General features: G+C 36.7%; 1 protein-coding gene across 15 annotated transcripts in view; it reads right to left on the reverse strand.

Moving 5' to 3' along the window:
- The window catches only part of TCF4 (transcription factor 4), a 331,867-nt gene that overhangs the window by 116,396 nt on the left and 190,807 nt on the right, over positions 1-24,664 (reverse strand). For 11 of the 15 annotated variants that reach the window (XM_054583697.1, XM_054583694.1, XM_054583695.1 and 8 more), the window contains 2 exons: positions 3,075-3,204; positions 2,542-2,591 (listed from right to left, as the gene is read on the reverse strand). The exons of 2 other annotated variants lie outside the window; for them this stretch is intronic. In XM_054583697.1, the coding sequence (XP_054439672.1) occupies positions 2,542-2,591; positions 3,075-3,204 (180 nt within the window). The remainder of the gene's footprint in view (positions 1-2,541; positions 2,592-3,074; positions 3,205-24,664) is intronic. 2 more of the 15 variants (XM_054583696.1, XM_054583692.1) reach the window with 1 other exon arrangement.

Below are 24,664 nucleotides of genomic sequence, written 5' to 3' on the forward strand. Positions count from 1 at the left end.
ATTTATTATTATTTATCATGGTAAATATGTATGGAAGAAAACATACAAATGTCTTTAGTCATAATCACTCCAAAAGAAACCTTTTATTACCCACAATTTTTTGTTATTTGTGATGAAAATCTTCATACATTTGAAGCAAGTTTTAGAGGTATCTCTTATCAAATAAATATTCATAATTTTTTTTTAGCTTAAAAAGAGAGTAAGAATAGCAGAGATCTAAAAATGCAGAAATATAGATCTATGGAGGCAAAAATATTACAGTGTTTACTACAGATCATCTCCTTGGGTCAACATAAAATATGTACTTTGTGTGGTAACGCATGTGATCAATAAATACAACAAAACCAGTGTAAACTAAGTTAAACTGCTATTGAAACAAAGCTGAGAATTTTTTTAAGTAATGACAATAAATAAATGATTGAATTCTGAAAATTAACCAAACTAGCTTATTCTTCTTGAATAAAACAGAAAATCAAACACAAAAAAAGGATAAAATTTCCATTTCAATAGAATTTCCTTCCTTGTCTTTCAGAAAAGGGGACCTATTTACCAAAATGTTCCATAAGGATCACTAAAGCATTTAGCCAAAATACACTTTTTATGAAGAGTAAATCCTAAACTAAGCACCAAAACCAAAAATTAAATAATGTAAACTAAATTTCCAATACCAGATTTATTCAAAAGGGAAATATACTTTAGTATTTCAGAATACATGACAACATGTGAGCACACATATAATGATTGTCTCAATAGCAAAGAAAAAGCTATACCAGTGAAATTTTCTATACTGGTCAGTTCCCTCCAGAAAAATACTTAAAAATTTAAAATGAATTATGAGAAATTGTTGTTAATAATGAATAAGCAGATAGATACTAAACCACACAAAAGCACCCCTTAGAAACTGCAGACTTCTGCATTACTTCAGCACTGGAAAAAACAAACTAAAACTATCTGAATATGAAGCATAAATAAGGTACTACAGCCTTAAGTTCTACATGGCTTTTAGAGCACAGAGCTATCCTATCATTTCAGAACATTCGAAGGTTCACTTACTGTATTTAATACTGTCCATATTAGGTTCAGGCATGTTTAAAATGTAAACAGCTGTGAGGACTATATCATTTCAAGTTGTCATAAAAGCTATTAAAAGCTAAAGTTTCATCTACATTAAATCCACCACAAACTTCAAGCTCAAAATATGCTTATAAAAACCTGAGATGATATTAGTCAAGTTCAATACAGCATAGAAAAATCAAAAAATAAACCACTCAGTACATTTTTAAGTGACTTACAAAATAGTCCAAAGTGACTATTTTATGTCATTGGCGGTTGTATTTATAAGACATTTGTCTATATTCATGGATAATTTTGTGATGTCTCTTCAACATTATCACATCTATGATAACCAGCATACAAAATATGTTTTTTCCCCTGATAAGACTTATTCTGATATATTTGCTTAATAATAGTTTAGATGAACTGAACTGAGATCAAGGAAAATACACAGGTGTTTTGGTTAACCTAACAGTGCATTTGCAAAAAACTATTATTCTTCTAATTTATTAAAAATAAGTTAAAACTAATATGCAAGCATTGATTAGTAATATATTTTCAGAAATCTAACATAATTTGATTTTAGAGTATAAGAACTTACAACAGGCCCATTATCATTCTTGTCAAAGAATACTACTGTCCTACAGAACAGAGAATTAAATTAAAATAGCCATCTCATGGAAAAAAAGAATGGAAAATAAGAGAAAAGCAGGAGTAAACAAGAATTGAAGAACTCATATTTTAATTCTACACGAGGAAAAGCTTACTAGTAACAGACCAGTTCTAAATAAAATATCCAGGACCTCAAATTTGAAAATACAATATATATTAAGAAGTGAAAATAAGGTAGTGCATATTTTGTTGTGATCACAGCACAGTTTGCCACGCTGGGGACTGGAGGGGCCTCAGCCACTCCTGCATATAGCTCCAGCTCTTACGAACACCCAGAATGCTTTTGGTTACAGCTGGATTCTTGCTGTCACCTGCTATTCCAGACACAAATGGCTACTGATGCAGCTACCTTGCAGCCTTTATTCAGTAACCTCTCTAGAAAATAGAGACATTCTCTCTGCACTCTGGGCTGAAACCCATGTAAATTTTTCCTAAATCCCCTCCACAAATCTCCTTTCGCATGCAAATCCATAAATCATCATAATACTGACAAAGAATGTAACCAACACATGAAACTAATACTCATTCTCTTGAAAGCTCTGCACAGGTAAAACTCCTGGAACTTGAGGCACCTTTTCAAGGCTCTCTTCAGAGCTTAAGCTGCTGAAGGAATGAACACCCATCCACACAACCACCTAGTCCCCCAGAACACGCCAGCATGCGCTCCAGTGGGGGTCAGGTGCAGGCCGTTCCTTCCTTGTCCCCATTCTAGACAGACATGCCGCTCTGGCACACGGAACCTTGAGTCCATAGCCCTCACATCTCACAAAACAGAAGGAAATAACCACACGCAAGGCGGAAACAAGCAGTACTTACTGAAGATGGCAAACCTGGAGGAACTTTTCGAACTTTCTTTGTCTGTACCTCTGAAAGAAAACGAAGAGGCTGTGAGCTCCCTGCAGGCCCACTTTCCCAACTAAAGCAGATTAAACCACCAAGCCTTTCAGATGAGACCAGGTTTTCTTAAATCGTTACCTTAGCAAAATGCTGGTACCATGATCATCTTTTATTCTGGCAGAACTAACATTGTGCCTTTTTCATGAAAGTGAAGATATTTAACTTTTTAATGCTTTGGTGGTTTAAAATATTTCTTCTATGGGCAGCCAAGAGAACGTAAGCACTAAGTGCTCACCATAACAGTTCTCCTGCTACTTTAAGTTCTTAACATACCCACCCAATGTACTACTGAGGGGGAGTCATGAGCCTGACAATGGAGCAGAATTTTAAGAATTTTTCCTTTGGAGGGGTGGGGTGAGGTCAGGATGAGAAGGTGGTATTAAAAAAGAAAGGAAAGGGGGAAAAAAGACTGCTAATAATCACTCAGTCATTCAAACAGAGGAGCACCTTACCCATGGCGCTACTGTGAAGAGGCCTCCTTCGGGGGTTATTGCTAGAATACTGATAATACTGGGAACCAGGTTTGGTGGGCGACAGGGTTCCTGGGTTGCCCATATCCATGTCACCTCCCAGGAGACTCTGCTAAAAGGTTAAAAAGGGAAGACAAACATATAAGGTTAATTTTCCACATTCACCACCCCCCAACTGATTGTTAGTACTTAAACCAATGCAATAAAGAAACAGCATCTGCTAAGCTAAAACAATTAAAACACGACAAAACAACAAGGAAAAGAAAAGCAGTCGCAGAAGCTAGTACAGAGTTTGTGAATTTTTAATTCTTTGCTTTTGAGAGGAAGGTAGAAGGTGATTCCCTTTGAAGCAATATTTTAATCTTTTAAGACGACTAACATTTTAATTTAAAAGAAAAGGGCATTTATGTAAGACTAATGTTTTCTTTATCTCAACTTAAGCTCACATCTGGGAACTATTCATGCCTTTCCTTAACAAGAGCCAAGAAGCCTCTGCTTTTCGAACGCACGCAACCTCGCGGTGTTCCCGGTGGGGGTGAGGGTAGGCGCTCAGGTCCACCGAGAACCCTGCCTCTGCTCCGGCAGCGCATGACCTCCCACGATCTGACACGGAGCCCGCAGAAAAGGTAATGCCAACTGAACCGGGAGGAAATTCAAATCCTCACGTTAACTCCCAAAATGGTAGACAGAGTAGGCTTTCTCAGCTAACAGGAACAAATTAAAGAACTTTAGAATGCCCTCTTGAGGACTATCAGAGGCTAAAACACATCCCCACAGATTAAACATTTACCTGAACATGAGAAAACTTTCACAAATATCATTAACTTATCACGGTGTGACAAATTACTAAACCTTCGAAAATGATGACACATGAAAGATTATATAATAAATATTACATTTTCTAAAAACTACATAGAAACTTACCCATAACATATAAATCGCCTGATTATACTCTGCATTGAACACATTGCTCTTTTAATTATTCTGATATGCTAGAAAATAAGTGTAGATACTACCATTTATATTAAGAACAAATTTACTGTTTAATAAAGAAATTTTAAAATTAAGTACTAAAAATCTAACTTTATCGTTACTTGTAATCAACTTTTACTGACTGAACTAATTACTGTCCTTGATAAAGTACAGAATGTGTTTTCCCTAATCTAAATTCTAATCACCATGTCACTCACAACAGACTTAGGGATGCTTCACTAACACACTATTCACATGCAAAATACTCTAAATAGGCCAATTATGACTCTGCCCCTGTTCCCTGGTTAACCCGCTGAGAACTGAAAAATTTCACAAGGCAGTCACCAACTAAAACAAAGGGTCCTTGTTTTAAATTAAGGCAGTCTTTTTGATTCCTAAATAGCTCAACAAAGTGGCATGTCTGCTAGTGAAAGCAGTTGGTCAAATATGACCCATAAGCTGGAAAATCAAAAATTTAAACCTCCCCTTTCCACTGCCATATAGCTAAATATCATAAAGAGACCCTCTCCACTCCCAGGGATTTTTGTGAGTGCTGGATGAGTAATAGATAAAGGACTAATCAGCTACTGACAAGCTCGCCTTTGCCTGATTCCAGTTTCAGACTTTTTGAAGGGATACATAATAAACCTTACTTTAAAATAAAACTTCAAGGATGAGATTTCAGGGTGGAAGTGCATTTTGAAAATAAACTCATTGCAAGTATCTTAATATTTACCACATAAATAGCTAATAAAAACCAGATTATCAGATAACAATCTGACATCCACATGCTCAGTTACAGCCCCTTCTGAATTTAAGATGTCAAAATGCTATGAAATAACAAATGAAAATGAAGAGCTCTTTATAATAAAGATTTCTACAAAATCAGGACTCCAACAATATAACACCAAATGGTTTATCATTTTAGAAGTCACATTAAAAAATTTTAGAATCGCAATCCGAAATCTCACTCCTGGTAAATCTTATTAACAGAGTCTACTATTTATTTAAGTACAAATCCAAGTTTTCTTTGAAATGTTCATCAATAAATGTATGACTGATTTAAATCACAAGCTCCTTATAGTTTGGTAAATCTACATACAAATGAGTATTTTATTGAAAATAGGTGTTTAAAAATTATATTACTGACAGCTGTTTTATACTTTACTTTTTAAGTTTATTGGGTGACACTGATTAATAACAGTATATAAGTTTCAAGTGTACAACTTTATAATAGGACACCCCTATACGCCACTGTGTGCTTACCACCTGACGTCTAATTTCCTTCCCAAACCATACATTTCACTCCCTTTACATTCTCAGTCTTCCCCTGCCCTCCTTCCCCCTTCTGTTAACCATGGATAACTTTGTATTCTAGATAGGTATTACCCTATTTCTTCTTTTTTATTTTTCTAAAATTATACAAAATATCCAGAAAAGGGCTAAGCAAATACGTTGAAATCCTTGCTTGTCTTTCTAATGAGCTTAACCACTGCTTTACTTTGTTGGTGCTGGTGGCAAAGGTTTTCACTCTCAAGAAAGTAGATCCATTCAATAGGTCGACATAAAAACAAACATGCTTGCTACACTGTATTTTAGCAGCATTCACAATAGAGATCTAAAAAATATAAAATGATAACTAGACAATAGCTAACTGCCCCTGGCTGACCTTATTGTTGTTTATTTAAAAGAAAATTATTTCGTGAGCCAATTTTAAATAAAGCATGCATCCGATTCTTAAATGTGCTGCCAGCCACATGAACTATGTAGAGTGACTCAATATAAGACCAGACAGCACCTACAAACATTCAATGGCTCATGATAATCTTTTTTTTCTTCACAAAGCACATTCCGGTTTCTATCTTTTTAGATCCGTTTGTTTAGACTTTTTTCTTTTTCACTCAGACAATGGAATCATTCTTCTAATGTAACAAAAATAAGCATATCCTCACACTTAAGGGGGCCCTAATTACTCCCCCAGGGAAAATTAAGATAAAAATATATGTATTCTTATTGTAGAGCATACTCGTGAAGTGAACAATGACCATTTACTATTGTTTGGCCTTTACGTCACTTAACTCTGTAGCAATGAGAAAGATAAAAAAATGTCCACCAGCTGAAAAACATGAGTTTACAAATTTAAAAAAGTTAATAGCATTTGATTTAATAAGATAAATGAGATATTGCCTAAAATGGAGAAGGAATTCGTTTATATATGAATTTGCCTACAAGAATATAAAGCCAAATTTATGGTTAATAAAAGTTAAGTTTAAAAGCTGAAGTCTCCTTTTAAAATGGGCCAATTCATCTTTGCCTTAAATAGGATTAGAAAGGTTTAGGTTTTTGACATTGTGCAAGCTCATGCTCTGCGGTTATGCTGGGTCCCAGTAGAAGGCTGCCCAAGTCTGCCAGGAAACACTGGAAGCAAGATGTGGCATCTCAAAGAGCCAACCTGTAAATCTTAAACCCATAGCTTAGCATTTTGTTTAACTGTCTGCAATGTGATGAGAAGAGCCCTTCCCCTTATGCGCTCTTTATTTCACTGAAAGACAAACAATTTTAAGACTCGAAGTACTCTAACCAAAGAATAAAATAGGCAAATAGTGGTGATCAGGTTTAGCCATTTTCGGGGTTCCCCTCCCGCAGCCAGGGCTGCCATGGAGAGCTGGGCCCAGCACAGCCACTGCCGTGCCAAGCGCAGTGCTCTACGGGGCTCCCTTCACTGAAAACTGTTGCTGTTTGACACCGGTTCTGGGTCTCAGACTGTCTTTCTACCTCCACCTGAACCCTGCTCCCATTTCTTTTGGGGGAAGCTTTTTAACAGCCTTGATCAACCACTGAACTTGGCTTATGTAACCAAGAATGCAAACCATGAATTAAACTTGAATAACAGAAAGGCAGCATATATCTCAAATTAGATTTATAACTGAATGGTAATCAAAAATAGAACTAACTGCTTCAAGCTTAAATTATCAATTTTTTTTCTTCTTAAACTAAAATCATCTTGCTCTGAACTATTATTTCATTTCAGTCAGCACTTTAAACGTAATGGGTGGGTGGTACATTTCTAAAAAGGAAGATTATATTTACCCTTAATTATAGATATGAGTGAGATCAGAGTACAACGAATGCTGCTTTTTGGCTTATAATTAATTCATCTAATAGGTGAATGACCTTGAATTTTAGAGTTGGAATCTGGGAAAGAGAAGAAAGAAGTAGAAGAGAAAAAACAAAATCTCTGAAGAAAGACAAATGTGGCCCCGGTTTCTTAGGGCTTTCTCTGATTTTGCGTCACTCCCATTACGTTGTGATCCAATATCAGACACAACATCTTGGGGGGATGTTGTAGAACAGAGAAAAGCAGTCTCAGATGAAACCAGATTAAGCTCCTTTTCTGAACTATTGCCAAATGCTTGTGAGCCTAATTCATGTTTGGGTATTCTGGTACTCACACAGCTGCAATTCCATTCTTTCATCACAAACCTAAGTGATGTATAGTGGCTTTGTATGGTGAACTGACTCTATAAAGCCAGGAATTTACATTAATATGAAAAGAAAATTCTGAACCATGTTAAATTTAAGAATGGTGTGTATGTATACACACACACACACCCCCCCCATAGACTTTGCAGCACTAAATGCAAAATTTCACATTGAGAAAAATTACAAATTAGATTTGTTTAAAACTCTTTTTAAACAAATCACAACCGAGGTCATTTCTACATAGTTAATTCTGCACAGAATTGGATTTTCAAAGACACTGCTGAATAAGATTCCTAACAGCCATAGGGAAGTTTTTGCAAATCCCTGTCGAATAGCTGCTGCTGAATTTGCCATTTTGACCACAGAAGGGCCATTGCTGACTTACTGTAGTAGCAGGAGGGGACGATAATTTTGCTGCTGTTGGCACTTACTCTGCAACACAGAATGTATCTCGCACCAAAGGGCGAGGAAGAATGCAGTGTTCCCACCTGTCCACTTCTGAACTTCAATGCTCAGAACTGAAGGTCAGTCTTGGACAGTCTCTAGTCCTGAATTCGAAGTTCCCAGAATGTATTTTTTGGGTTTATTTTGATCTTTGTTCTATGCCTGGTTTCAACAAAAGAGAACTGGGGACATTTAGAAAGATAAGATGGCAAGGGTAACTTTCATAATCAGGGACTTAACAGATTGTTATTGTGCTGCAGAGAAATGCAGGTTATTAAAATGATCATTTAGCAAAGGTTTCCTTTTCAGGACTTCTGGTCAATGTTCTCCATTTCCAATCTAAAAGCAGAATGCACATTGTACAAGTCAGATGCAGATGAACCTCCTAAGGAAAGACGGAAGGTGCTTTGAGGTCAGAGAGACCAGCCAGAGCGCTGGCTCAGAGGCATACAGCAACATGACCTGGCGGGGGTGGCGGGGGATGGGTAGTTATGCAACTGCTCTAAACCATATTCTCCTCCTCTGTAAAAAAGGAATAAAAGCCCTATCATAGTGTTATCAGGAACAGATGAGACAACATATGTAAAACGCCCAGGCCCTGGCCAGCGTGGCTCACTTGGTTGGAGCGTTTTCCCAGTTCAATTCCTGCTCAGGGCACACACCTGGGTTAACAGGATTAGTGTGTACAAAAGGCAACCAATCAATGTTTCTCACATCGATGTTTTTATCCCCCCCTCTCTCTCTCGCCTCCCCTCTAAAATCAATATGGATGTCCTCAGGTGAAGAAATGAATAAATAAACAAACAAATATCCAGGAAAGCTGGTGTCCAGCACTTGGTTACCCTCCTTCCTCTGTCCCTGCAATCCATAGTCCCATATTACAATTCACCAAGGATGATTTAAACAAGTCCTCAAGAGTTGTGAACGATTGTCTGTCAGAGCCTCTACTTCACTTTCAGACAGAAAACCTACACTCAGATAATAATTTTGAAAAGCCACTATAACAAAACTGAAAAAGAGTTAAGTAAGTAGTGATGATATAGCCTGATGGCCCACAATTACACTGGCAACAAGAAATGGCTAGCTTTGTTCCCTATTTAATAAAGAAACTAGCCAACAATCAATCTTAATAATTTCAGTTTAAGAGGCCATTTTCCTGAAGTGCCACAAGGACTATTTTAATGGCTCGTTTAATTTTGCTTTTGTAAGCATGCACAAACTATGACTGTTAATTCAGCTATACCTAAGAACAAAACTAGCCATGGTAGGTATTGCCCCACTAAGTATGTAAAAACAAAATATGTATTTGATAGAATGTTCTGAGTCATGTGATGTTAAATTCAAGTTCTTACTACTACATTAGCCACCAATAAATGACTTCAAATAGGTTCAACTTTCTTTCCTTGCAAGGCCAATTACAGGCATTTAGTAAGTGTTATGCAGTATTCACCAAGTACTATTTGTAAAAAATATTTATTCCCCCATTATATCACACACAAAAAATTAAATGAATGCACCTCATCATTTTGGTTGGAAATGTACATAACTACAAAAATTCAAGTCACATTTTAAAAATTTATTTTAGTACAGATTATATATCACCAAACATGAAAAAATTCAAATATATTGTCTTTTCTTATAAACACAACACCTTCTATTTAAATGTTATACTGTGATGCAAAGGTTACCGTGGTAACTATTACTTAATGTATCAGAAAGTGTGAGTCAAGTAAAAACTCATGAATTTTGCTACAGAAATTACAGCTGCCCAAAGGCTGGCAAGATTTATGCATTCAGCTACTTGATTACCTCTCAAATTTAAAAAACTACAATATTTATCATAAACAATAAGGTGAGGAGGCCTTTCTGTGGTTTTGGGAATCCATTCTGGACCCCCCAAGTCATCCATCACATATTATAAAGACGATTACGTTTGTTAGTAAGAAGATAGCAATTTAGCATAAAGAAAATACCAAAGCAATCAGTAACCTACAATAAAAGTAGATTTGAAAAATTATAATACAAACAATATAGAATTTAACATAACTATCTTCTTTTTGGATTATGCTCCCTCTCAGTTCAGGAAGTTTATTTAATACATAATTTGATAAGTATGCTATAAATCACTACTTGCCTCAAAATGTTTCTCTTCAGCAATTTTGTTCCAGTGTAAAAATAGAACAATGTGAATAAGACCTGTTAACATACCAGGGAATTAGCACCACTTCCCCTATAAATATAAACATGTGGCTACAATAAATGTGCTGAAAAGTGTATCTGTCCAGGCTGCTATCTTAGCTTAGGAAAAGAATATCCAATTGTCACATGTCAGCCTTCTTCTTATTGGGTGGGGAGGGATCCATCTCAAGGTTGTTGTAAGTGTCTACCCCTCTGAGCAAGGATCCTGGAGAACCACTTTCACGTGGAGATGGTCATCCCAGAGGACAGAGACTGGGGACACACTCATCCTGCTTACCCAGCACCTGGCATGGCTGCTCAATTAAGGTCAGATGGCCAAGCCTAAAAGATTTACCAAAATAAACTACCTGAACTTGCATGTAAGGGGACAAGCTTACCATGTACCATCAGAAAACTGAGGTTATCTGGAGAAGCAGGAAATATGCAGCCGAATTTTCAAATTGCCGTGAAATGACCGAAGCCCTAACTATCTGCAGAGGGCTGCATGGCCTCCTGCTTCAAATGGGTCTGCTTTCAATGTGTGTTAACATTACTTCTCAAAGTTCCCTTTCTAAAATGCGTGACTTAAGGAAAATGTGCGGCATGAAGGCCCAAGTAGTGTAGACACTGGTTAAAGGAGGAAATAACTTGTTTGGAACTCCTTACTGTGCTTGCTCTAAGGCCTGCCATGGTAAATGCTCACGAAACAGTGAGGTGAATGCAGAACAACTATTGTCACTGGTCAAATTGAGAACGTAAGTGACTATTCTAGACTTTTTTAGCATAAATCTGTTCTATTCGTTATTCCGACTAATAGCAGCAGCAGCCGCAGCCGCAGCAGCAGTAATAGTGCGCAGAGGAGGAGGAAGGCTGAGAAATCAGAGTCCTGGGAACTGTGACAAGGTGTGGTGGAGGCAGCAGCAATTGCATCCGAATGTCTGCTGTGAGCTAGGCACAGCCTCAGACCTTTATATACTGACAAGCAGAAGGTATGGCCCCTACTGTACACACAAGGATATAAGGAACGCTGCTCCTAGTGGGAGCGCTGCCTGGCCGGCGTGGCTGGCACACAGTGGGGCCAGGATGGGAATTCGCACACGCCTGACTTCAGAGCCTGTGCTTGTCTTCGCCCTCCTATACTCCCTCTCTCCATTCCTTTCTCTTGGTTTTGTCCCTGCCCTCACCCGAACCATTAATTAGGAGTCGACATGTTTCTCTTCAGTTCATCTTAACATCAAAAGCTCACCTCTCAAACTTACTCCAGAGAAGCCCCTAACTTAGTAGAGTAGCACATGCCTGAGAGTGAGTGCCACTTAGCTTCCAGATGACCTTGGACAATCTGTCTAACCTTTGTAGGCTTCAGGCTTCTCATCTGGGAAATGCTGGCATAATTATACCTACCTGTTGTATGAATTAACTTAGATAATACAAAGCGCTTAGCAACGTTCCTAGTACTTACTTGGTGTTGCTTTACTGATGAGTATTATTATATATATCATATACATAAAATATTTTCCTATATATGAACACAATTACTGTGCAACATATTATTACATAAATGAGAATGTAATGTGGTATATTATTATCTCTAACTGTCATACATAGTGTTTATCACACAATTCGTAATAGACCAAGGAAGTGTTAGGCAATAAAAACAACAAGCCCTCTCAAGCGAAAGCTCCACTTAAAGTGCAGGTCTTGTGTCTGAAATCTCCCACTGCCTTTGCTCCTGCTCTCCACAGACCCTTGTTATTCATTTCTGCCATTGATTTCCATGGTGTGATCAATTATCTTCCCTAACGAAATTCACATTCTTTTTCTTTTTTTTCTTTTTCTTGTTGTTTCTTTTCCCCAGTCTGCTCTCATTTTAGTCTTCTCACATTTCAGTGCTCTTCCTTCTAGACTTCTCCTTCTACTTCATCTGAAAAAAATCACCTGCTCTAACATTTCTCATATTGTAAGGCAAGTAGGTGTTTTTTCCATCTGATTTGTCTCTTCTTGTCTGAAAGTCTCCCAAGGGCAGAAAACAAGTCCCAGTCATCCTTGTGTTCCTGGCATCTAGCACAGTAGGCCCTACCACACAGTATGTCCTCCATAACTGAGTAATTAATCAGCTACGGAATATTCTTACATCATCTCACTGATTAGCATCATGAAGAAAACGTCCCCATCTCTAGCCTAGTAGACACATGATTCCTACGCCTATATATCCAGCCTGGTCCTCAGCTTTTCTCCTATACCCCTGGAGTGGCTTTTAAGAACACACTATGAATGCTTCATTTGAAAAAAAGGAAAACTAAACTAAACTTGATCCTTAATATGGAGAAGACATATCTTTCCCACAAAAATTCTGTAACTTCCTAATTATTCTCTAAGCCCTTTAAAATATATTTGAGGAGTCAGCATTTGTAAAGTCTGTGAAGAAATGAGTTGTGTGTTTGTCTAAAAACAAACGATGGTTTACATTTCTGTTTATCTATAATTGGTTTGTGCAAAAAATGATTGGACTTCTCTAAATATGTTGCATTGTCAAATAGTTTATCATTCACCCAACGAGGCTGAGTTCTAGAGAGAATTTGGAACAACTGGGGTTTTGCAGGCACTATCCAGAGATACCACACCCCTACAGTAGAAAAGACACTGCAGGAAAAGAGGAACAAAGACACAGCAAGAAAAAGACATAGGGCGGTTTGTGGAGAGTTTTAAAAAAGAATGGTTACTCTGGAGAACACAGCATATAAAGCTGGCAGAAGAAATTTAAACAGCTGGCTGAAAAAATTACTCTCCCTAGTAGATAGCAAGAAGTCTTAACTTGATATTTAGCTATGGGGCTCTTAACTATGGATAGCAGCCTGGCTCAGACAGGATCAAAAGACTGCAGGTACTCAATGCTGCTTAGTGGACTTACGGTCACAAAAATGGCCATAGCAAACTAGACACAGAAGACAATCAAGATAACGGCGTAAGAACTGAGCTGCAACACAACACAAATTTTTGGTGTATTATTCATTAGAGTACTGATATACCAACTTTTCTGAACTCTCTGACTAGGCTAATGTTTCCAGAGTTGCACCAGTAAGAACAATGTTCAACGATAGAGGTCATCGAATATTTTCTTAAAAGGCCAGATAGCAAACATTTTAGTCCTGGCCAGCCATAAAGTCTCAATTGCAACTATTCAAGTTTGCTGTTGCATCACTAAATCAGCCATGCATATTGTGTAAATGAACAGGTGGGGCTGTATTCCAAATAAAACTTTATCTATAAAAATAGGATGTGGTCTGGATTTGGGTCCAGGCCATAGTTTGCCAGCCCTTTTTCTAGGATGACGGTCTCATGTCTTTATAGGATACATCCTGAAAGTTAAATTATTTTGCCAGGGTAGAAATGCCACAAAATTCTATGGCAGCCATCTGCACCCCTCACTCCCACCTTCACCCCTGCCGCGCCGTGAATGCTGACATACTCCTGTCAGAATGCAGCTTTCTAAAGCCCAGGGCTACTCCTTTTCTCTCAGCAGAAAAACCTTCGGAGGTTACAAACACCCCTCTCCTCCCCTCCAACCCACCCCACAGGAAATTTCAATCCAACCCACATTGCTGGCCCCTCTCTCCTTCCACACACTTCACCCACCTCCTGTGGGCACCTCCTGTGAGCCGGCCACTGCTGCGGGCACTGGGGATACAGAGCCTCCTCATCCACGTCTTCCCTCCCCTGGGCCTGAGGACGGTGGGAGTCGCGGGGAACCTGTCCTCCCAGCTTCAGAGTTTCGGCCTTGGCCTCTGCAGCTGCCCTACTTGAATAGTGGCCTGTCCCTCTATTCAGAACTCACTCAAGGGAATCCTTCCTAGATAAACTAGCTGGTCTCCAATCTCTTGGTTTACTCAGTATTCATACACATCTTTTACAAGCAGCTTTCACTCGTTATGAGAAAGATGGTATTTTAACAATGAGCAACCAACTAACTTGACAGATTTAGGACAGAATTGTCATTTTTAAGTTGTCCTGATTGTAACTGTAGAGCATTTTTATCCATCTATAGTGTATCTTCAAGGATGTACATCAGGTATATGTTTCATTAAGTTTTCTCCCATGGCCCAATATAAATACATGTAGACGTTGAGCATATGACATGTTACCTGAATGAGTTCGCAAGCCAGTATAACAAAATCTTGAAGGGATTCAGCAGCACAAACATTTCTAAGATACCCAGATAATCTCACATACCAGTTTTTAAATGAACCAAATACTTTAATCTTTCATACAAATATTTTGCCAAAAAGACCTTGAGTAAAATTAATCTGATGACTCAAAATTAAATTAGACTTTTAATGCAAATACAAACAGAATGTCAAATAGAGAAAAATGAGTGGGGAGAGGGAGAACATGAGATTCTAAAATGATTCTAATTTTATCTGGAAAACTAAATGCATGATGATTATAGCCAAGAAATATTTTTACAAAGAGGTTGGGAAAACCTACTATGTGTGTGTGTGTGTGTGTGTGTGTGTGTGTGTGTGTGTACACATACATGTTTTAAGTAAAGTACATTAAAGCACTTTGGTACTACTGTCAGAAGGGACAGACAGCAATGAATGTATAGAAAAATTTATAATAAAAATCCTTCAAAAATCAGTGAGGAAACAAAAAATATTCTTCAATAAGTGATACTAATATTTGCTGAGCATTTAAAGGAAAAAAAATTAGGTAGGTCTTTGCTTCACACTTTATGCCAAAAATATATTTAAATGCAAAGTTAAAACATAAAAGCAAGAGAATAAAATAAGCAATTCAAAAAAAATTTTAAAGTAGAGAAGACCTTTGTTAGCTATTAACATTAGATGTAGAAAAATTAAAGGAACATATCAAAATCTATGGCTACATCATTTTTTTTAAACATTACTAAAGTCACAAAAAATCTGAAAAAAGCTTTGCAACAAATAGTTCAAAGGAAAGATAAATACCCTTAATAAATAAATAAAAAACTCTTCGATTACAATACCAAAAAAACACAACTCTATAGACTGTTAACCATTCCTTTATAGAAAAAAATAAATTTGAAATTTGGTAATAATTATATAAAAGACATTTGGCAAATTACAATAAGACAAGTTATCAGGTGCCATTGGGAGAGTCCACTTTTATGTCTAGCTAATGAGAATGTAAACCAGTATTAACCCCCGGTAGGCAACTTAAAATGAACAGAAAAATTATTAAAGTGAATGATTTTGAAGTTTAAATTTTAAAATTTTACCCAAAGGATAAAATTGGACAAGCATACAAAAATATATGTGCAAAGATATCCATGTCAACTTTGTGTTTCTGAATACTTAGAAAAACCTACCCGTAGTTTTGCTGAACAAATAAGTAAGTATGAAATGTTGTGGGAAATTCACAGTTAATGAAAACACATGTTTTAAAAACGTAGACTGATAGAGTGTGATCCATTATTCTAAAAAGTATCTGCAAGTTTAACCATTCTCTATAATTCTTTTATAATTCCTTAGTCAAATCATGAGGTTTTATTAAAATATTTCTTATTTTGGCAAATTCCATTGCTTACATTTATTATAAAATAGCATGCTTTAACTTCATAGAGTCCTGAAAGATAATCTTAGATAGTTGAGAAAGGCAGAAAAAAGATTATCTTCATTTCAGAATGGTAAAGAATAACTTGATTCTATTTGTGTATGCTTAGCCAAGTAAAGCTGTCACGGGGCGGTTATCAGATATTTGAGAGCTTTCTATAGAAGATATTAGAAACAAACCTTTCAATGTCAATTTAAAAGGGATGACGCGACCTGAATAATTTTAAAAGTATAAAAGATTAACTGCTTTTCACTTTAGTTTTTCAGAGGTAGATTATGTCATTGTTTGCCATTTATTAATGTTCATTAGAAAAGTACAGAGAAGGGGGCTGGAATTGGCAAACCCATAGAACCTCTCACTGCGGCTGCTTCTTCCCTATCTGTTCACTCATCAAGTGAACAGGGCCCACCTTGCTGTGGAGGAAGGACAGTCTCCACGAGGGACTCCTCCACAAAGCCCGCTGGAAGAGCACCGTGATCGGGCTGGCTTTCCCCTGAGCCGACCCTCAGCCAGCTCTCTGAGGCTCCCCACGCAGCAGCAGCAGCAGCAGCAGCAGCAGCAGCAGCAGGCCTTTCCAGAGAGCCCAGCGGTGTTTCAACCACACAGGCTTTGAGAGACACCCACGCTGAAGAACTAAGCTTTTTTAGGTGAAAGGTGCTATTTCTAAACTTGCTTCATAACATTTTTTAACCATGTAGATAGGCCTCCCGCATTTTACATTGCTAAATCTCACGTGAACTCCAAGAAAGAGACCATTTATATGATGGGCTTAAAATCCTTTACCAATAATATTTGCTTTAGTTGCTATTTGGCTTTTCCCCTCCAGGCAACGTAGTTATTTTTTTTTTCATTTACAAGTTCACACTCCCTTGTCCTCAATTTTGATATTCCAAAAGCTCTAAAAACTTTTTGAAGTTTTGTGACAAACTCGACATGAACTGATGTGACGTTATCTGTAATCTTTATCTTCTTTGGTGTGACTACTCATGTTTGCTATAGAAATAGCCATCTATTTAATTATGGGCTGCTGCATCAGGTTCCATGATGGGGGCGGGGCAGTTACAGAGGACATGTTACAGGTACCATATTAACACCCTAAAGTACAAAAAATTCATGAATTCTGAAATATGCATGGCTCCAAGGGTTCTATGGCCAACAAAAGTTCTTTTCCCATAAAGCGTCTGAGACATGTTTGAAAGAAAATTTACTATACCATCTTTTAATTACTTCAGGGGACAATGTCAGCACCTAAACCTATTTAAAGTGAAAGCGACTTTCAATTCCTTTAGAATATTCACACCTATCCTGCTCAAATAAACATAGTGAGCATTTGCACATGTCCAGTTTGTCCAGACCTAGAAGATCAGCTACAGGGAAACAGTGTAAGGCCTGTTCTTATTGTTTGCTATGTTAATGTTACATCTCCTGGAGAGCATTTTCATATTCAGAACTACTAATCCTACCTATTAACATTTTTTGTTGTTTTAGTTTGTAAACTACTTAGCTGGTTTCACTCACCTAGTAGAGGCGAAGTCTCACCTCCCTCAGGACCCAACATGATCTTGCCTCTGAAGTGGGTGCTCCACATTCAAAGGCAAGTTTCCCTCAAATTTTATACCACACAGATCTAAAATTGTAAGAGCAACCTGGAAGAGACCAGTTGTGTGTCTGTGTGTGTGTATTTATGCACGTACATATATTTTATATACTTGCATTTATGTATCTGTTTGTTTATTTGTACACTTTTACCCACAAAGGTTCTGCCATCCTCCCTCCTCCTGCCAACACAGAAAACACAGCTCTTGCAACCTCCGTTACTTTGCCTGACATACCAATACTGGCTGAAGGATTTGAGGATGTGATGACATATCAAGAACTTTTCATAATTCAATCAAGTTTCAGGCTCCTATCTGTTAGAAAACATGTACAACTCATAAGTTTATTACTTTCATAAATAGCATTATGTCCTGGGATCTGTTCTAAGCACAGGGATAAATCACAGTAAAATATAAGTTTCACTTATGGTGAGCAAGACAACAAGAATAAAATATGCAAGTTAGTAGAGTAGGTTTGCAAGGCACCCTGCAAGTTCAGATAGAAGAAACAATGTAAAATACAATACAAAAACTGTAAAAACATGCAGAAGGAATGAATTACAAATTATCACACTCCAGGTAAGATTTAATAAGGAGAAAAAACTTCATTAAATTATTTTGCCTTGAGTGTTTTATATCCTCCCATGATATAATATATGCTAACACACGCAGGTGAAAGATGACAAGAAAAACTTTATGATGGGGCGCATGAATTCACTGATCAATCTAAGCATCATCATAAGAGAATGACCAAACATTATCTTGATGTGAAACAAAACAATGTAAACAAGATAATCCATGAAAATACATGGAACCTACATCTTACAAAAACTTTAGATTCAACTGTCAGTTTACAGAAAATATAGAGAATTATACAGAGAAAATAAACCAGTCATGATATTAAAAAAGGGAGGGATAGAGAGTATTAGCTTTTAAAAAGACATAAGAGATATGATAATCAGATGCAACGTGTAGGCCTTGTTTGGATTTTCATTCAAACATGCCAACTGTAAAAAGACATTTGTAAGACAACAGGGGGAAATCTCAGTATGCTATTAAAGTGTTATGGGTAGTTTTGCTAGCTGTCATACTGACATTATGGCTATGGAAAACAAAGAAGGGGACTGACTTGTTAAAGATGTTCCTGAAGTATTTGTAGGTGAAATAATATGCCGTCTGGAAGTTGTTTAAAACATTTCAGAAACATAAAGTGGAAGGGATGCTATATATACAAGACTAGGGAAATAATGACATCTGTTGAAACTGGGTGATGGATACAGGATAGAACACTTTGCAATTTTCTCTACTTTTTGTGAATTTGAGAATTTTCATAGTAAAAAAATGTTCTAAAAGTTTAACATGGTGAGAAATCACATTCTACATATTTTTAAACTTAAGGAAGGAGATTGAGACTCCAATTGCCTTCTGAGCACCAGGGGTAGGGTTAAAAGCTGCAGATTCCTTTAAGATTTATACTCTATCTCTTTCCTAGGGTAACAAAATTTTTAAAACTGGCAGAGGTCCTTTGAGATACTAAACAGATTAAAGGTCAAGCAGTTCGTCAGAGAAAGAATCAGAAGTCCCAGCTGATCTGAGGACCAGTTCATAAATTTGTCCCACTGTCCTTGTGGCAGGACGCTTAGTTCCTTAAAAGTCAGAGGCAGAAGTGACCAAGGTCATGAACAGTTGGGAGCACCCCACAGCCCCTCACAAGGAAACACACAATCCCAGCAAGCACATAAGGCAACCAGCCTCACCCGCTCTCCACCCTCCGCCCCGCATATAGCTCTCACACCTGTGCAGGTGCTCACCACGAAATTTTAAAATATTTAAAGACTCTAATTTTGGCATTAAGGCACAAAAAGATATGGAGTGGGGGAGAGCAAAAACCAGCTTCTGGATTTTTTTTACAATGGCATAAATAAAAACGTATTCATTAAATGTTTATAAAAGTCAAAATACAGCAGTTCGCTAAACTGGGTTATTTGGTTAATGCTCAAACATCAACCTGCCAATCTGCAGGAGGAAAAAAAAAAGCTGTGCATTTTTAGCTTTCAGAATATCAAAGTTTTTTCACTTATGCTACAATGGACCCCCGGGAGGCTGCTGTTCCTGGCCCTTGCGGGTCTTCCTCTGAGCGCAGGGGAATGGGCGGGGCTTCGGGGTGAGGTGCTCCATTAGTCAAGGAGCAGCTCTTCTCCCAACAAGCATATCCTGACCCCCAACCCAAATTTTAAGTTAAAAAACAGGAGCAGTCAATCAACTCAGCAAAGAGCTTCAGTCACCATGACCTTAGGACTTTCTAAGTATGCCCTCCTAAGGACAAAACTAAGATTTAAAATGGGGGCGCCATGACTGGAAAATTCGAATTCTGTATCTAGCCAAATAGAACTCAAAAAGTTGGTTAAAATAAAGACAACATAAAAAATTTAAAAATTCTGAAAACGTGTAACACCCATCACTTCTAAGAAATTACATAAGGGTGTACAACCACACACTGACAAAAATAAGTAAAAGGTGGGGGGTGGTCCACAAGAAATAGTAGGATGTGACAAAGAAACCTTAGGGTAGTATCTGTTTAGTTGTTGATGCAATAAGAAGACGCTAGAAGGAAGTATACTGATCTCAACATGGACAGTAAAGGAAAAGTGAGAAACGGAGGAATTAAAAATGTGCTAAGGGTCGCTGAAAAAAATATGCTAGGAATCAATCTTACTTGTTTCAGGAAGCATACAGATACTAACTAGCTCTAGACTTTAATAAAAAAAAAATGTAATTTATATGTGAGTTAAAAATGAAAGACTTATTTTTGTGATAAAAAGTAAGATGTGGAATTCTCGTATTATTAGAGGAAAGTGTCAGCAAAGAAATAAAAGAAAAGCCATATGATCAAGTCAAGAAAAAAAGATGTTAAACAAGAAAACTTGGGATATGGAAAAGTTAACATGGCAAGAATAAGTTCAATGTATTTGAATGACTGTAAGTGTAATCTTATTTTGTTTTGTTTATTTTCAGATGATATTACAATTAAGTTACAGTTGCTATTACACTAGGCTAGAAAAATCTAAAGCTAAATGCTGTGTAGAACAGACCAAGTATAAAACGGACATAGCATATGAACAATAAAATTATATAAAATATATGCAAGATGAAATCTACAAAAAAAGAAAGCATGTGTAGCAACATTATCAACTTAAAGCCCGTCCAAGGAAAAATTAATAAAAATAAAGAAGAATATTTAATACGATAAAACACCTAGTGCATCCAAATAAAATATTCATGAAACTTTATTGTCTATTTGTGTCATAGCTTTGAGGTATATTTTAAACATATGAACACAGGAAAAACTGATAAATACATAATCAAAGTGGAAAACTAGAACAAATTATCTTTCTGAAATTTAAAGCAAGTAGACTGAAAATAAGTAAGACACTGTTTACTATATTAAAATAGAGAAAACTGAGAGCATTCTTTCTTTTCAAAGGCACGCAGAATGTTAAAAAACTGACAGTGAATGAAGCCACAAAGAAAATCTCAATCACCCTGAAGTAGGAAATATCCAAGATACTCCCCGACTGGGGATGCAATAAAATCACAAATTAAAAACAAAAACATAATCATACTACCACCATGAAAGCATTTTATTAAACTGGAAATTTTTAAAGTGTTTTAAGCTACTCTTGGGCTAAACAGAATTTTAAAATGGCATTTAAAACAACACAGTAATCAGTGACAAGAGTAGGGTTATATAAAGTTCTATGGGATGCAGTCAAAGCAGTAACCAAATGAAAAATTATGGCCTAAAACCACAATACAATATGTAAAAATAAAATTTCTATGTACAATATAAGAAGCATACAGTACAAAAAAAAACCTAGAAAAAGTTCAAAATAATAAACAAATGAATTATAATTTTAAATTTATGAAATAAAAATAAAACAAAATGTAGATTACCTATAAAACCAAAAGAAAATTATTTTAAAAGCCAAAGAAAAGATAAATCTCTGGAAAATTGGAGAGAAGTAATAAAAAAGAAAACAAATCTGCAAGATTATGAACTATATTTAGATAAAAATCTTAGATATAGAGAAGGAATTTTTTAATGTAAGAGTGTATAATTTTATACAATAAATTATGAAGTCTAAATATGGATGTGTCATAGGACAATATAAATTACAATTGACATATATTGAATTAAAAATTTAAAAATTAGTCAAAAATATAGTTCTAAGGAACCAGCTCCAGGCAATTTCTCTCAAATGTCAAAAATCTCTGTCTTACATAAGCCATTTTAAGGTACAACAAGAAGTAGAAGAATTTCCTGGTGTATTGGCCATGAGTATCATTAAGGCAAGATGTCAACTAGGCAACATCACCCGAAAAGAAAATGACAGCTACTCTCCAGGTTGCACACCGAACAAACAGAATCCCTGGACAACATGGGGCATATTGAATTGAGCCACAAAATTCCTGGGATAAGCCCTGTGTTTCATTTTATATTAAACCCTGATTTGCAAGTTCATATAAAATAGTTAATGAATTATAAATATATAAAAATATGTACTAACATAAAAATACAATTTTTATATAAAAAAGCAAAGCAGAGTTTATCTCAGGAGGTTTAGTATGACTTAAAAGTTTTAAATTATTATAAATACATGGCTTTAATTTGAAAACACACACATATTCATCTTAAGAAATGATGGATTATAAGAAAGTTTTCTCAATCTTCCAGAAGTTTATTTATTTAGTGGTGAAACACTAGATGATTTTCTGCTCAATTCAGGAAAAGCAAAGCTGACCTATATCCTCACTAATCTTTTAACAATTTATCTGAGGTCATTGCCAGTATATTGGCACAAAGGAAATAACCTGAAAAGATACTCAAATAAATGACACTGTAAATATTTGCCAACAGTTTTCTTTCCACAAAATTTTAATCATGGGAAGGAAGGATGGATGGAAGGAAGGAAGGAAGGGAGGGAGGGAGGGAGGGAGGGAGGGGAACTACAGGAGGCTAGTTAAAGCTCTATAATGTTATGATTTATAAGATGAACATACAAAAAATAACACCAACTTTACTATATACCAGCTAAGTAATTAAAAATTGTAATAAAAATTTTGTGTTTAAAACTCCTAAGGACAAAATTAATAAGAACATTTCTTAAAAATGTAAAATGTTACTGAAGCCACACAAGTAAATCTCTATAAATGCGGCGGCGGGAGGGGGGGATTTCTAAATTCTTTCCAACTTATCTATAAATGCAGTGCAGTACAGTTATCCCTTTTAAATTTATACTTTGCCCAATACACTTGAGTGTATGCCTTTTTAAGAATGTAATCACTTGTTATTTTACATTTTTTAAAGACATGGAAGTAAGGGAAAGAAAATGCTGTATAGTTGAGGCTCTCAAGAAGGTATGGCTTTGGGGATGCTCTAACGCGACTAAAACCTTAGTTAAGTCACCAAACTCTTCTATCACAACTCAAAATCAGCCACTTTTCTTTGTTTCCTGCAAAAACCCAAGTCTCCAGAGAAGTGGTACCATTTCTCAACCACCACTCACTCAAAGCTGGCTTTCCAAACGCTCCATGTGGGTCAAGGGCTTTCTTTTCCACTTGCAGCTCTCACATCCCATCCCACGTGCCCACACTTGCCTTTCGCATGCCAGCACCCCTCATTCTTATCACACAGCCAGCCCAGCTAACCTGCTGGGACACATCTCTGATGCCCGTGGGGAACCTACCCCAGGAACCTCAGAGTGCCTCTGGCTCCGAAGCGGAAACATAGCATGGGAGCTTCACCATCAAACTACTTAATCAAGTTTGTTTGCTGTTTTTTAAATAGATGCTAGGAAACCATTTTTCAAATGGCCATTTAAGAGCTTAGCTTTCCTGTGAGAACTTTAGCAAGGACTTGCTACTTCTTCCGCCCTTTCATTACAGTGGCTCAGTAGGAAAGGTACAGCAAACCTGAGCAATAGCTGGGACACTAAATCCAGGGGTCAGTAAACTGTAAACGGAGAGTCTCATTCTTCCAGAGGAACCACCTACCCACCAGTCCTCGGATCTCATCTCACCATCCAGATTTTTCAACTAAGTGATTCTCCACAACACGCTATGTTTGACAGCTTCTGATCCATTTGGTGAGCTCGATAAAATAAAAACTCTTTTGAATCAAAAGCAACTAAAGAAATATAACAATATGATCTGTGATCCTCGATTGTATTCTGCACAAGAAAAAATGTTATATGTGATATTATTGGAACAATTTGTGAAATTTCAATAAAACTATGAATTAGATTTTTAAAATGTAGAAAAAGTACTCAGTGGGAGGCGAAGATTAAGCCTCTTCTCTGAGGACAGATGGGAAAACACTGGTGAGACAGCAATTCTTGTTTCAATTTAAGAACACATTATAATCACACACATGTAAACCAGCCACACCTGGGGTAATCCCTAAACCCTCCCACTACCTCATGGAATTATTTTTCTTGTAACATGGAATAAAATAATTTACTTTATCCTATTATTAACAGGAAAAATATGAGAGTCAAGCACAAGAGGGAACAAATAATATTTTAAGTAGTTATGCTTACATTTAACTGATAACAGGAGTTACCAGAACAGCTACTGGAATTCCGCAGCCGTCGGTCAGGCCGACTTGGCTGTTTCAAGACTGACTTTAAACCCCGTCGTACCGCCACTGTCCCCGCCATGTGCCCTCCGCGTCAAACCTCCTTTTCAGAGAAAAGCTGCATTTTACTTGGGGCACTGAACATCTACAATAACCGTTCAGTAAAGGCTACTAATATTTAAAATCAAGGGTAATTCCGCACTGTGTTGAACTTGGTATTATTTTGTGAAACAAGACCCATTATGTCCAGGAGGCAAAAAGCCAAATCCTGGCCATTATTAGTCACTTTGTAGCTCTAGAAGGATTACTTCGCTTCTTTCTTTTACTCTATAGACTAGAAATAAGAACATCTCACTTTTTAATTAAGATTATTATGTCATATTCTTTCAATATGAAATTAGGCTTTGGAAATTTTTAAAAAATCAGAGAGAGAAAAAGAATGTCTACCTTCTCAACAGGAAATTGCAAAGACTAGTAAAGTTACCAAAGAATGGTAGAACAAAACGAAAGGTTTCACGAAGAATACTTGACCTAAAGATTTTAGAAACAGTGACCTAGTTAAAGACACTGCTCATTCTTGCCCATGAAAAGTTGAAGATAAGTTATAGCTTGACTAATAACTTTAAGTTTTATTATAATAATAGCCAAGTTATTGAGCACATTCTGTGTGCCAG

This window comes from Pteronotus mesoamericanus, unplaced genomic scaffold (assembly GCF_021234165.1).
Source record: "Pteronotus mesoamericanus isolate MK-2021 breed Mesoamerican mustached bat unplaced genomic scaffold, CSHL_Meso_final contig_74, whole genome shotgun sequence".
Taxonomy (NCBI): domain Eukaryota; kingdom Metazoa; phylum Chordata; class Mammalia; order Chiroptera; family Mormoopidae; genus Pteronotus; species Pteronotus mesoamericanus.